This window comes from Lagopus leucura, unplaced genomic scaffold (assembly GCF_019238085.1).
Source record: "Lagopus leucura isolate 7727_CA_CO unplaced genomic scaffold, USGS_WTPT01 Super-Scaffold_100157, whole genome shotgun sequence".
NCBI classification, from domain to species: Eukaryota; Metazoa; Chordata; class Aves; order Galliformes; family Phasianidae; genus Lagopus; species Lagopus leucura.
Window position 1 is genome coordinate 41,320,169 of NW_024962334.1, and position 16,100 is coordinate 41,336,268.

At 36.0% G+C, this 16,100-nt stretch overlaps 1 protein-coding gene across 1 annotated transcript in view; it reads left to right on the top strand.

Moving 5' to 3' along the window:
* The window catches only part of VIPR2 (vasoactive intestinal peptide receptor 2), a 51,809-nt gene that overhangs the window by 2,850 nt on the left and 32,859 nt on the right, over positions 1-16,100 (top strand). Inside the window, exons 3-4 of the mRNA XM_042888627.1 lie at positions 10,137-10,244; positions 12,370-12,467. Coding sequence (XP_042744561.1) covers positions 10,137-10,244; positions 12,370-12,467 — 206 coding nt within the window. The remainder of the gene's footprint in view (positions 1-10,136; positions 10,245-12,369; positions 12,468-16,100) is intronic.

The following is a 16,100-nucleotide window of genomic DNA, read 5'->3' on the forward strand; positions in this document are numbered from 1 at the left end:
ATTTGAAAGGCAGAACTTTGTTAAAAATTGGAGCTTTTTCGGAAAGTTGGAAGTCAGTATTGAATTTCTGTGTTGCTTTTGTTTGCTTGTTTTGTTTTTTAAACTAGCAAAAGTATAAGTGTTTTATAATTAATTATCTTTTGTAAACAGTATGCCAGAACACACGAGCAGGGTAAAGTTCTTCTTGGAACGCTTTATTTGCATGCATTACACGTCCAATGCTCTTCTGGTAACATGTAAAATATTGAAGGGAAGGGTGGGTTTTCAGCAAGGTGCTGGAAAAGAAGTGGGAGACTTTAGATCTAAGAGCAACTGCATGCTTTTAAGTCCAAAAGAAGATCTTGATATTTGCAAAGTAGTGACGCATCATTAAATTTCTGTTGTCAAACGCTTTTCAGGTGGCTGTAAGTATGTAGTTTCAAATTAGTTTGATTGAATTGGTCATTGATGTCCTGCCTTTTTCTCTTGTAGTCCGGGTTCTGTCATCTCAGAATAACTGGGCTCCTTGGAAGGTTGCAGCTCTTGTAGTGCAGTAGTTTTCCCTTGGTACTGTTAGATGATACGTGGTGTATTTGGTTTTTCACAATCTGTTTTGAATTCTGTCTGAAGATGGTACCTTAAGGATCTGCCACCAGCAATGTCCTATGAGCATAAACACCAATCTCAAGTCAGGATCCCTTCTCCACTCCACTTTTTGATTTGGGAGAATAAGTTCCTCAGTGTATGCTCTAATACCAATTTAGATACAATAAAATAATTATAAGGATCATCAGTAGTTTGTGTTTTAGTACAAGCTATTTTTGATTAATCCAGATCAGTAATTAAAACTATTATAATAAAAATACACCATTTACATTTTATTTGTATGAGTGATAAGATAGATGGCTGTTACACAAATAATATGAGTGTGAAGCCAGATGGATAAATAATTATTGGCCTGCTTAATGAATTAAATGATGAATTAATAAACACATTATTAGCTATTATAAAGCTTTGAAAGTCAAGCTTTCTTGAAGATCTGTTTTTGTGATCCAGATACTGGGCTGCTCCAAGGGAATCCCTGTCATACACAACAGTTTTATTTTGGGCTTCCCAGGGGAAGAAGTTTTTTCTGGCAATGTTTCTGCCAGAGTGGGGAAGATGGGGGCTTCCTGACAGCAAACTGCTGTGTAAGAGCTTTGTATCTTGGAAGACTGTATGTCTGATGCTGTTGATTCAGCCCTGCAGGTAGAGATAATGCAGCAGTGGAAGGATTTATACATTTATACATTTAATTGAATGCCTGGCTTAAACAAATTCCACTTCAGAGGAGATTGGAACGTAGCCCCAATGGTAACGAACCCTTAGAAACTGTATGTTTGATATAATAGAACATACCCTGTGCTTCATGTTATAGATATCTTCACTGAGAACTCGACCAGAAGAGTCTATGTCAGAAACATCCATTTCCTAAAGTATTAATTCTCTCTGTGTCCTTATTTTCCTAATAAACTCTGTATTCATGGAGAGATGTAAGGAATATTAAAACAGAGACATGCCGATTGTTGCAGTGATGCTCTGACTGCTGATAAAGAAGAGTTACTAATGAAAATTGGCAAGCTGGAACTGGTCCAAGCTCTAACTCTGCCCCCAATACTTGTATTGCGCTTGAAATCAATTCATTACAATAAATCCACAAAACCCACTTTGGTTTTTCCTGAATGAGAAAGATAACTGTACAGTCCTCGTCACACTTTTCTGACATCAGTAAATGCTACCTGCCTCACAAAAGTTGCAGTGAAACCCAAGGTTCTGTCTAGGATTTGGAAACGAAGGCTCAGTGGGAGGCTTGAGCCCCAGTTCAAATTATCAATTATTAAAATGTTTCTTTTAACTTTCGGAACAGCTGTGTGGCCTTCACAGCTCTGTGTAATACGCTCCAGAATTTGACCAGCATACAACACTAATGAATTTTGGAACTGCTGAGTTTTATGGGACAGGCAGTTTTTTCTTTGGTCTGGACAGTAATTACATTAGGAATACTGTATATATGTTGACTATTCTCAAGTGTGTGGTAGGGACACATTGAGGAAAGATTTAATGATAATGGGTATTTTTTTTACATCATAAAATGATGTGATAGTCATCTACCTTATGACATGCAGTAGAATTTAACTGAGTAAATCATTAGCTATGAAGTCCACAAAGACCTTGCTTCATGGTTTAAGAAGGCATCAGTGGGTTTTGCATGGAAACACTGTGTAAATGCTCTGTAAATATCCTTTGAACAATGTTAATGATATATTAAAAGCACATAACTTTCTACTTCGCACCCTTTGGGGGAATTTCAGGCATTAGCCTCTCTTCTATTAGTGGAGAGCATTGCGCTCCTTGTAGGGAAAAAAACCACTCTCCAGAGGTCTGTGTTGGGGCCTTTGCCTGTGTGGTGATCTCTAGCAAATCTAGTTGTTTATTCAATAAAGACAGCCTCCATCCTCATTTGTTTATTCTCAAGGTACAGATGCACCTAAGCTGGAAGCCTGAGAGGTGGGGTGAGGTTTTTTGTCATCTTGTTTTCAGAGGGCAGGTGATTTCCATTTCTAAATTGCTCAGAAGTTGCAGACCTTGAGGTCTGTATGAGAAAACAGTATTTCATCTTTTACCTTCTACCCATGGCTTGTGTTTTCACAATAAAATAGAAAGCTCCTATTATATAAATTGTACACACGTAAAAATTGGCTGATTGCAAATTTTGGCATTTCCTCTGTATTTAGAATTTTACCTTACAGAACAATTGATTCATTTCTGTTCCTTTAAGTGAAAAGTGAAGTCTTAGAATCCAAATGTTAAAACTAAATCAACAGACTTTGTAACAGGATTCTAGAACAAGAAGTGTATATATATATATATATATATATATATATTTTTTTTTTTTTTTAAATTCATTTTGGACTGAATGGCTATATAATTAAATGAGTCTTTTTGGATCTTGGTCTCCAGAATGCATTTTTGTGAGACCTGTCTGTCAGACAACATATTTACTTTAAATATGACATCTTAACACTGAGGAAAGAATACAGGTGGAAAGAGAAATGGCTTTGGAAAAAGAAGTTAAACCGTAATCTAATCACTGGAATTACAGTCAGTAGAATTTCACGCGGTGATTCCAACACCAAATTTCTCTGAAAGCTCTTCAAAATGGTGGGGTAAATATTCTAATGGACCAAAAGCTAGTTTGTCTAACTAACCTCTGCTATTAAGGTTATTTCTCCAGTAAGGAAGGTGTCTGTCTTGCATTCCAGACTCATACGCACACGTATATAACTCTGTGTTGCACAAGTGAAGGACTGACTGTGAGTGTAACTATGCCATCCTGAAGATCGCTCTCTTCTCTTGCTTATGTTGGAGACTTATACAAAGCTGGATGAGGTGTTTCTCCTGATGGGTCTCCTCTTTCTTAATCCTTGCAGTCTTTTCAGGGTCCTCTGTCAGTTCCTGTTTGTTTTTGCACTTGTTTGCTCTGTAAGGTGTGTTCCGTAGAATCATGGACTGGCATAGATAGGAATGGCCCTTAAAGATCCTCAAGCTCCAAACCCGCTGCTGTGGGCAAGGCTGTCAGCTCAGTAGTCAGGGTTATGTTTTGGTTAGACTGCTTAAATTTATCTGAGGTAGCATTAAATATAGAATTAAATGATAACTGGACCATGGAACTTCTTTCACACAGCACCAGTGGGTTGTTAAGGAACACTTTGGCTTTTTCAGATCTGAATTGCTGCCTTTCTTGCTGTAGTACAAGCATGCTGCTTTTTGGTTCACACAATTTTTAAAAATATTTAAGGAGCTGAGGGGTCTGCTTTGAATGTTTGGTTACTCATGGTTTTAATTAGTTGAGCTGTCATTGTTAATGGAACCATGTAAAACTGTCTATGGTGAAAGTTATACTTAATTATTTCAGAGCAGAAAATAGCTGGCTAGTCTTATGAGGAGCCAGACCATAGGTGAGAAAGTACTTTGAATGAAAGAAGGTATGGGAAGTGTAGTTTCCTACTGAAAACTAACTAATCTGTGATAAATAAAAAGATCAAGAAAATATCTTGGTCAGCCTCATTCCAAATTCCACATCATGGAGTTACTAAGAGTGACAGTAAGAAATGTATTTTTCAAAGAAAGGAGGCATTGAGTGGCCACAGGTATATTCTGCGATTTTGAAGGTCTAAAATTCCTGTGCCCCCAAAAGGTAAGTAGAAAGTGAGCAGTGAATGTTAATAATTGGAGCCCTGAAAAATGAGTTGTACATCTGTAAGAGAATTAATTTTGCTCTCTGGAAGATTCTTAAGAAACATCTGCCCTGTGTAGTTTTGAATTTGAGTGCTGGTAGAGACGTCTTTGGCCATGGCAGGCATCCATGTCATCCATGAAGAAGCAATTCTGAATACCAAAGCTCTAAAAAATTACTGGTTAATACAACAAATAGCTCGTAGATGAGAATCTCTTCAATACTTTACTTTCAATATTTTCTGGTGAATTCTCTATGAAAACGAGATTGATATTTAATGGTATTAGCAGCTTTGACCATATTATACCATAATTGACTATATGATAATTATTTTTTCTGTATATTAAATTTTTTTGTGTAGTGAGATGGGAATGCAGTCTGCTTACACAAAACATGCTGTTGTAAGTAATTGGAAAGTGAGATATACTTTGTAGAAAGTTTGAATGGAAAAACTTGCATATTTCATTACATTACTCTAAGAATATATGAATTACCTCAAAAAATAAAATCGACCTGTTGATTTTTGGTTTTCTGGTGGGCAGATGTTCTTCAGAAAGGAAATAATGTTCTTTTAAATGTTTTGTTAAGTGAAAACTTGAGTAATCCTCCAGGAAGCATCAAGAACACAATTTTTAACACTCCTACTAATAGGACTGGCTTTTAAAAATCTGTAAATGGCAAACGTCTTAGGTCAATAGGAGATTAAAATCTATTGTTTTCATGTTTATTTTTATTAGTTCAATCTGGTATAGTGTGTGTAAACTTCCAAAATTCTGCTTGCTGTGCATGATTCGTTTCTGTTGATCAGTAATTTAAAAAGTTTATATTTCCATTTCCTCTGTTTCTGACTAATCAGAGCTTTTATACACTGTGCACAGTTTCACAAGAGTGTTTTTGTTAAAGACAGGTGTATTGGAGGTGCTTCTGGACAGCGTTGCAGCCTATCTTCTCACATACACAGGAGCATGTTTCTGCCAGCTCGTGGACCTCTTCCACCCATAGGCATGGAGCAGAGCAGAGTGCAGGCATCAGGCACCTCTTGGGAGGCATCGGGCCGTGGGTGGGAGTAATGACCAAGCCTGATGCAGGGAACAAGGGTTAGAAAGCCCTAGAATGTCCAGGTAGGGCCACAGCAGTGAGTCAGGGCCCAGGTGGAAGCAGGCATGGGCATGGCTGTGGGGAGGCTGAAGATGTGCACCAGCAGCACAGTTGAAGACCCAGGCCTGAGCTGGGATGGAACCATGGTCAGAAGACTGGGACATCCCCAGCTGAGGCTGCACAGGAACACTGTGATGTATTCAGGTTCTGGGCAAAGGTACATGGAAGATAATTTTAGCAAAGTAACTTCAAACAGCAAAGGCTTTTGCCACTGTCTTCTTCCTGCTACCTCTTTGAGCTGTTCTTCTGTGTTTTCTTTGCTTCCAATTTGCTAGCTCATTGTTTCTGGACTCCCTCCTTTTCCTTTCTTTCTTATTACTCGTATTAAAATGTAGAAAGAATTTCATTCCGTATATGTTCATAAATTCCCATGTAGCCTAAATTACATGCAGTGGTGTTCAGACCTACAGTCTGGAAAACATTGCCCATAAGAGGTGAGGTTGTTTCTGCTTTGTCAAGTTAAGTACAAAAATCAAAATGTTTCCCTGCTTGAAAAATAAACCATAGAGTAGTTGACAACTTCCTGGCGGATTTTCAAAGGAATTTCACTTTGTTTCATGTATCATGAACATTTAGTTTAAAAAAATGTTAAACCTCTCTCTGAATTGGCAATTTTAAAATGCAAATGCAAAGTGCCACCTAGTGGCTATTATATGTGTGTGTATATATATATATATATACATATATATATATATATGCAGCATTTTCAAGTGGTAACCCAGTGTTATACTGTAAGAGGTGAAGAAGCATGTTTATAAGCAAGCTTATTTCTCAGAGACCAAGTGTCAGGTAGAAGGACGATGAATATGCCTATATGGAAACTGCAAAAAATGAGAAACAAAATTTAGGTTACAGTCTTTAAAAATTCCTTTCATTATGAGGTATCTGGAGGTATATCACAAGCATTACAGACCAAACATTCAAGTAAATTATATGTTTTCCACTAGGTAAGAATATTAGCATATGAGCCTCTGACAATATTTCATGTATCTCAGTGTTGACTGTAAAATGAGACAGTGGTAAAGAGCAGTATCTGCTTGAAGTCCTGCAAATCCCATCTAGGTCTCCGTTTTGAATTTCCAAGATTGGCAGGAAACTAATTGCAGTTTTCAGTCGTGCGTGATGAAACTTACGAAACTTATGATGAAACTATGAGGGAAAGCTGACATGGAAAAGACAGGCTTATGGAAGTTTATGGACTTGTTCAACAAGTCCATAACAAAACAGTTTTGGTAAAAAAATGACTGCAATATTGTTAAAAGTATGTAGTAATTGGAGTGGGAATGGGAAAAGGTGAGCTGAGAGCCCAGAAATGTGAGTATTGTTTCGCAGTTACTCTTCTAGAAGCCTCTAGCAGTACAGTGTGCAATAACAGGCACATTTCAGCTGTTAGCTGTAGACCAGTTTTCAGAATCACACTGTAGTTGTTCAGTGAATATAAATGCTTCTAGGACATCTTAGCAGTTTTCTCAGATTTCCTGTACGATAGTAAATACACTTACAGGTATACGTAAATTGAGGTGTGATGCTCATAGAATTCTGATGACAAACACTCAAACTTCTCTCTGATGATTGTTGATGCATTTGAAAGTGTTCTTCTGTAGAAATGCATCTTTTGTGCTATTTCATCTGTTTGATTGAAGGAGTACAAAAAACTATCGTTCTTTTCTCCACAGTAAATGCCTCTAAAATCCTAAAATACCAAGGAAGATCTGAGGTAAAACATCTATTCCATGCAAATTGTTTGTGACTTGTAATGTTTTGAACATCAAAAATTTGCATACTGTTTTACTTCCTGCCAAGCTATCTTCAAGATGTGAAGCAAATTGTGTTGATAGATAGTGATGAGAATTACACTTGGACCACTGTATTTCTGTGTGAGATTTTATGTTAAGCAAAGCTTGAATAAGAGTTTGGGAATTCCGTGATTTGGTTGTTAGGATTTTTGTTTTTGTGTGTGTTACTAATGACACTCCAAGGTCTACACTGTTCAGCTGCCTTTTTAGCAAAAGCTTTTCTTAGTCCATATAGTAGCACGATACTAATTGATAAAGGCTTCTGAGTTGTGTGCAGATTACGATAGCAAATCCACCGTCTTACAGAGTGTTTATTAAACAGAAGAGAAAATCTGTGCAAGTAATCAGTTTTTATGGATGTGCATGAATGCTTTGATGTCTCATCTCAGCTCTCAATTGTTAGTGAAAACTGGGGTGAAATAAAAAGGTCTGAAGTCACACAAGCTGCTGATTATTACTGTGCACTCCAGAACTTGTTCATGCTGGCTCAGGCAGTACGTCTATCCAAGCCAAAAGAATTTCATTTTGCCACTATAGTTATGAGTGGTGGCAGATGAAGAAAACAGTTTCTTTGTCTCTGTGATTACTTGTATGTGATGTTGTTGATGTTGTTTCTGGCTTTAAATCAACTGGAAAGGAAGCATGACCTGATTTGGCTGGGGTTTGCATTCTTCTGTTTTGCATAAACTCTACTGTTAGATCACGGGAGTAAGGCTTAATTTTAATCCAGTACTGCAACTCAGGAAGCACCCAAACATGTTTAAGTTCTGTTGACTTCAAAGGGTATGAAGATATAAACCTTATTTTTTTAAATTATGTATAAAAGGACAAATCAGCATGGCCTCAGAGGTAGCATTACTAAGGCTAAAAAAAGCCGCAAATATCAGAGGGAGCATAAGATAAGCAGGTAAAACACAGGTTAGAAAAAACTCACAAGCCAGTTCTGAAAGAAAGGTGTGAACCAACTGTAGGGGTAGATACACTGGAAAGGACAAACTGTGGGATTATCAGGAAAAAGGAGTGATTATGAAGATCAAGGAGCCTTTACACTCTACATCAGTCGCTAAAAAAACTCATTCAAAAGGTAAGGACCAGAAACCTGGAAAGAGTTGTCAACAGGATCTTCTCATCTGGTTGTAGAATACAGCTGGAAGGAGTGCTACTTTCATAGTTCCTAGTCCCAAGTTTCCCTTACCATAAGGTAAAGCTGAAAGAAGTCAGATATATTGATCTAGGAGTTAAGAGTTATTAAATGAACCAGAATAAATAGTCCCCTTCAAAGTAATTGGAAATCTTGACAAACCAATGTTTATCAGCTTTAAGCAAATGAGAGTGGGATTGATTAGAATACAAGTACATACTGTCTAGATTCTGCAACTAAATTAGTAACTTCAGACTCTCTTGGGAAGAAATGCATGTTTTGAGAATGAAATTCCTCTGAACATTATTAGGAGTCTGCTTTAGAAATATATGAATTTAAACAAGTGAGCAGTGCATTCTATAGAGATGAGGTCCTTGAAGTCTTAAAGGCCAGTCAAGAGTACTTACAGGTCAGATTTGCTCTAAGTACACTGGATGAACCTCTCTTCTCAGACCCACGTACTTCTGGAGGACATCCTGGATACTGAGTGCCACCTTGCAGCCTACTTTGCAAGAAAAAAAAACATGTTGTAAAGATGCCCACAAACAATTTGTAGCAGTGGGTAAATTGTCCACAAGGTAGTACAGAAGATGGGAGATGGAATAATCGGGAAATAACTTCTTTGCCCCTTTCCTACCCTCCCATCAGCTGCCATTAGAGACAAAGTGATATAAAGGGACTTGCCATGGAAAGCATTATAAAACAAAAAAAAAAAAGTAGGTTCGTTATTACAAATGAAGTAGGATGTGGTGATGGCACAGGACGTAGGAGTGGATCTAACTTATGATGGAAATTTATTTGAGTTGCTTGACCAGGTGCCATTTTACATTGTCTTACGCACCCTATTAATTGAAATGAGTATGGGAAGGTATGCAATGTAGGGAATATAATAAATTTGCATATCTTTTGGGATTGAAATGTTGATGCAGTATACAAAGCAGTGGAGGGTAAGGCATTACATGTAACATACCCACACAGTAAACTTTGTGAAGTATTCCTCCTAGTAATCTCTTACTTTTGACATCGTCTTTCTGAATTCGTTTGGAGCTGTGTTCTTCTAAAAGGAATGAAGAAGGACTCAGTCTCCATGAACAACTTATTCCTCTGGAGAACATTTATGCAGATGTCAGCATGGGCAAAGCCTTAACGAACGCAATCTGTCAGTAACAAGTTGTTATTAGTATTACCATCAAATGTTCCTATGAAGTTTTATGACCTCCTTCCTGAAATCAACATACAGAAGCATTCTTTGTTTGAATCTCCATTACTTAATTTAGGAGAGAAGATTTTGTAAGTCCATACCTATTATTCCAAGAATTCTCCAGTCACGATGTATTTCCATCATATAGGCATTGCTAAGACCAATGAATTACTTAAATATTTCTTTGTGACGTTCAGTTTGCCAATTACTGCACGTTAAAAGTTTCATTTAACTGTGATTAAGAGATTCTCAAAATTTTGAAGTTGCTCCTAGATTATATTAATACTCAGAAGTTACTTATTACATTCTTTATCATTCCTTAGCGTGACATGGTTTTGATGAGACATTTTGAAAACAAGTATATTGACTGACTTAAAAGAAGCTGATTAATCATTAGACTTTTGTGATTACCCAAATATTTTCAAAGAAAATATAATCTCTGTGGCTTTCTTTCAAGTTTAATCTGTCTTGAAGTACTAATCCAAAGCTTCCACTGAGTCTTAGATACTTATTAATGAGGTAAAGACAGTGGATGGCTAGTCCCAGGCAGAGCTTTCATATCTCTTACTGTTGTTTTTCTTTAAGGATGTGTTGGAGTTTGGGATAACATCACCTGTTGGCGTCCTGCAAAGGTTGGAGAGACTGTCACTGTCCCTTGCCCAAAAATATTTAGCTTTTTTTCTGGAAAACCAGGTATTTAACTTCAAAGTGTATTTTTTTCTCATTTCTTTTTAATGTTTGATAAAATAATGTGTTAAAAATGTTGACTTGGAGCCTAAGGTTTTAGTTTTTTTAAGAGCTGAAATAACAGATTTTCTACAGAGCTGTTCATGATACATCATGGAAGGACCAAATAATTGTCTTTGTGGTCCATCTGGTATTCTTAGTTCAGGTACTAAATGTGCATAAATTCTGATACAGTGCAGCTCATCAAAGCTGTAGATGTTTTTTTTTACTCTTCTGGGCCTGTCTGCATTAATAATTAATGCCGCTGAACCGGACTGACATCTCTGACATCTGCCATCAGATTACATACAGGTTGTTCCTTCTGTGCTTAGGAGAGGTGCTCTGCCTTGCCTTCATGAGAGTTACGAGCCAACATTAACACATAATAGCAAAAAATTACTGCTATTAAAATTTAAGGGAATTATTATGAAACCTTTCATGCTGCTTTTAAATAGAAGCTGAAATGAACTCCTCAGTGACTAAGATTCCTAAGACCTGTTCATAGGATCATAGAATTGCTCATAGAATGACCTTAAAGATCATTGAATCCAATCACTATCAAACCATACTACCCCACCTCTAACAACCCTCCACTAAATCACGTCCCTGAGCACCACAGCCAAACGGTTTTTAAACACATCCAGGGATGGGGAGCTTATTCCAGTGTTTAACAACCCTTTCTGTAAAGAAGTTTTCCCTGGTATCCAACCCAAACTTGCCCTGGTGCAACTTAAGGCCGTTTCCCCTCGTCCTGTCACCTGCCACTAGTGAGAAGAGACCAGACAGCTCTCACTGTAGGCACCTTTCAGGTATTCTTTTAACATGTTCCTCTGCTCTGCCTAATCAAAGAATCTTTATCTACTTATAAAGTGAAGGCATTTTAGAATGTATAAATAGGTTAGAGAGGTTGTGTGGTTTGCCAATCGACCCCTCGTAGTGTATGTACAACTTTCTGCTGAAGACATTGTGCAAAGAAGTAACTGAGGAGCAAGATAAAAATCAGAAAAGTTTTAGTTTGGAATTTATACGAATATGTTTGGTTATTCTTGATTTAAGCTGATCTGTGACACATTTATTTGCCCCTGGGTGATGGAAAGCAGGCATCTTCAAGTTAGTTAAAGACCAGTAATAAACTCCAAACCATAACAATATGTTATTAGAAAGACAAGCATCATGAATATTTAAATTGCTGTAAGAAAGATGAAGGGTAGTTGCTCATGATTTAACATTTTAAGAGTAAATTATAATAATTTTAATGACTTTTGTTTATTCTAACATCAGATTTTCTCAAGCTGTTTCATATTGGATGAATATTAGTGCATATTCGTTTGATTAAGGAGTACTATTATAGATTGCCCCAATCTCATTTGAGTAACTTCACATGGGAGAGAAATCAACTTATTTTCTCAATTCCAATCAAAAAATCTTTTATGAAACAGTTCAGAATTCCTTTTCCATTTTCTGTATCTTTTGTAAGAACAGCAGTGACTGGTTCAAAGGTTAAGATTCAGCATGTGTATTCATGTCATCATTCCTCAACCTTTCACAAAGTTCAACCTTTAAAATCCATTACGAACTCCACTGATGTTTGCTGTAGCAGTAATTCACCACCATAATATCTAAGAGCTTTAATAACTCTTCAGGAGATCATGTGGTATTGCCTTCTAGGAAAAAGTTAAAGTCAGAATACTCTCACTGAAATTACTTTTCTTTCAGATTAGCTAATCTACAAGTTATCCTCTTCATAAAATGAACTGAAAGCCTCCTTCTAGAATACTTCAGACAGTACAACAAAATATTTCAGGCTTTTGCAGATGTAACAGGAATAGCTGTTGTACCAGAGCAGAAGCCTACCATCACAACTTGGAATATTTCTTTACTGTAGAGACTACTCGGAGCAGTAGTAAAAGTCAAAGTAAAGTTAATGAAGAGCATATGATAGGAAACAGATGAGTTGATTTAACAGGAGACTTAGGAAATAGAGTATATTAACAGCATGTTTCCAGAGGATAACAAAATTAGATTGGCTACATTCATTGTTGAGTAGCCTTTTGAATCCTTCTGATTTAAACTCTCAAATTTTGCTTTACAGGAAATATTAGCAAAAATTGTACCAGTAATGGATGGTCAGATATTTTTCCTGACATCTTAAGTACTTGTGGATATAATGACTATGAGGATGATTATAAGGTAGGAAGAACATTTTTTCAACTCATTTAAATGCTGATGTTCAAAATAGCTATGAGACATAATGTGCTTCCAAATAATCCTATTTTATTCAATCAGAATTAGTAACAAACTGTAGACATTTTTGGTAGCATTGCTTGCCACGTGCTTAGATTGCAAATGTCATGTAAGACAAAAACAGAAATATAGAATTTTGTAATTGTTTGAAACATAAGGCTATGATCAGTTGTTAAGTGCAGCAATGCATCCACATTTCTAATACTGACTGAGCTTGTGCACTTGTTTTGCATGGTGTTATTTCCAAACGTTTCTATTATGACAAATCCTAATAATGTAATAAATCTGTTAATAATGTATGCACTATTTGATTGCTGATATGTCTAAGTTATCATGAGTAAAATAGAATTAACATAGGTCACTGGAATTATTGCAGATTTATGTTAGACTTAAAATTGGATTAGCCATTAGAAATGATTCAAAAAGCTATCAAGACATCATAAACATAGTACAAATGGAAAATGAATTTGTTCAGTTTGTAGAAACTATTTCTTGTTCTTTGTTATTTAGAGAAATACTCTTTCCATGATGTTTTGCCTATTTTCTACCAGCTTTTCTACTCACTCTAGCGGCACAAGATTTTGTTTACAAAAAATGGTTTTCAGATCACAGTGTCAGTACTTTTGTTATTGTGAGCACATGAAGTAATCTCGTGGATAAACATTCTTAACCGTTTGGGTTTTCCTGAATTGTATTATATATGTGGAACAGCTCTAGCAGATGTATTCCAGCCTACTGCAGAGATGTGCTAGCTTTCTAGCTAAGACATGGTTCTTGCCATTTCTTTCTGTATTTTAAAGCCCTGCCTGTAGATGAGCATGAGCAATAAAGAATTTTTAGAATATATTACCTTCCTATCCTTTCTGAAGACACATTTCAAAACATTGGTGCAATCTGACTCCTTGGGAACAATCCCATGTTACTGCTAAACCAGCCCTTTAAAACACTGTCATCAACCCAGACTTTGTCACAGGGAGTCAAAATAGGTTAAGACTTAAAAAAATCAAATGAGCAAATGACAAAATTTCAGGTAGTGAGATGTACTCAATTAGTAGAAGTAGCAGTAGAAATAGAAAAGCAGATCTTGTTTGAAGTAGCTACTACTAACTTAAAGGAGCAATTTGGAATGCAAGTTGATTAAGAAAGAATTAAGAAAGGATGGAATTATCAGAATGAAATCTGAAAAGGAAAACAGGAAAGGAAGTGTTTAAATGCATCTCTTCATGGGAAAAATTATAGAAAATGCAAATATCACTCAGTATTGAGATTTCAGGAGGCATTTAAATGCCAGCTGTTACACAGAAAGCAGATGATTTCTCGAATTCAAATCTTACCAGTTAGTGGTAGCATCTTTAAGCAAAAAGCCGTTCCTCAGTATTAATCAGTATATTTCAACTGTATTTGACCCAGATTTTCAACAAAAAGAGTTAAAAATGAAATCGTAGCTCTTCAAATAACAAAATGTTTTGGACATAAAAATTACATGCGGCCATATTTTTCAGGCAACGTATGAGGTTATTCTCAGAGTTAAAGTAAATACAGAAATAATATTTTAGGAAAAGTGACAAAATACTTTTCCTATGGTAAGTCTTAAATGTTTTTCCATACTCTTTCCCTGAAGAAAATGTTTGCAGAAGAGGAAGAAATTGTTACAGATTGATACCTGTATCTTCCCTACTGAATAAATTTATTTATATATAAATATATATTTATTTTTTATAAATATATAAATTTATATTATATATATATTTATATAAATATATAAATATATAAATATTTATTTATATATATATATATATAAAAATATAGACCCATTTATAGGGTCTATAATGGGTCTGTATTTATAGGTAACCACCTTGAAGAGTAGGACTCTGAACAAACAATTATGTTTTTATCACATCACATCAAATTGTGTATTTAAATCTTTGCATATACTTCCAATCTCTTTCCTGTAAGAAAATTGGTTGCTGCTGACCTTCAAGATCAACTTTCAGATTCATCTTGTTCATTCTAATAAGTATCTTCTTTTTTCTTGTATATTTCCTTTGAGCTTGTGGCACCGCAGTGGCAAATGGGTGACTTGATTTGACCATATGGGAAAAACATGTCAAGGTCTGTTAACCCCAAACAAACTTCACTGCAACCTTTTCTTTCATGTCAACAATTCTGACCTTTTAGTTGGACGCACGAGTCCAGATGTCCTCAGAGGGTATCAAGCTCTTTATCAGCATTACTAGCACAAGTCAAGCTGCCTCATGAATGTAAAGGACTGAAATGTGGCCACTTTATTTAAAAAAAAAAAGAAAAAAAAAAGACAACTACAAGTCAGCTAATACAGTATTATCTAATCTTAGCTTGAATTGACCTGACATTTATTATATCACAGGCTATATGGTTCAAACACTTCAGTAATACAAAGATAAATTCATGGAGAGGAAAATTCTCAGTGCTATTACACATGATGAAACTGTTGCAGCACGTGCCTATATGGAACATCATCAGTGAAAGGATTATCCGTGGTTTGGCAACTTTCCACAAGCATCCATTCTTAGGTTTCTGCCATAGATAACACCCTGAGTGAGCTGCCTTGGGTACTTCCCAAAACAGTTGCAGTCAAGGTAGCAAAGTCAGGACTGAGTCAGACAAACACTGTCCTGAATGTCTGTAATTGCCTTTAGAAAACAGGTGCATTACTACTGTCTGTGAAGTGGACCATTGCCTTGGACTAATGGATTGTTTGTCCTGAGCCTAAATTGAATGTGTCCCTTTCAAGAAAATGTATTGCATAGTTGCTGTCTGCCAGTGTTCTTCTGTCTGCCTGTGAGTCATGCTATTTTTGTTTACATTACATTCTGCATTTTTCACTACTTTTTCACAATATGTGATTAGAGACCCCTATTTCTGAAAGAGAATACAAAATTCTTCTGTCATGCTCAAGTGAGAAGGATGGGGCATGAGTATAAGAGTATAAGCTAATGTACTCTCCTTTGGGAGCACAGTGGGAATTTTTTTTATTTCATATAGATTGTCCACAATTAAAGTGAACTGAAAGAGAACCATGTTGGAAAAGGCTTTACATTAATCTGTTATTTAAAGATTATTAAATACCAAGGAATACATATTTTATGAGATACATATTTTTGTAAATTCAGTTCTGCGCTGTGCCGTCCAAAAATATGAAGAAATAAGTGCATTGTCCCCATCATATGATCAATCTCTTTATTCCAGCTTGTATTTAAGGTTTTACAAGACTTCAGAAACAGCTGCCACTTGTTGAAGTTAATGCTGTGAAAGGCAGGAACTAGGATTTGTATTATATTTCCACCTACATTTGCAAGTATCACTATTTCTAATGCTCTCAGCCAAGTTGCTTGGCCCAAACAACCTTATATTCATTGTGCAGTTTAAAGTTTTCTGATGTGTTCTTTCATATCAGTATTTAGACATTATTCAGTATTCTGAAACGTGTTCTAAAAATTTAAGAGCTTGTATTTTAATATAATTGTAAATAATCGCATTTGTGAATATGAAATTTACATTTAGCATTCCAAAAATATACTGGGCCCTAGAATAAATGAA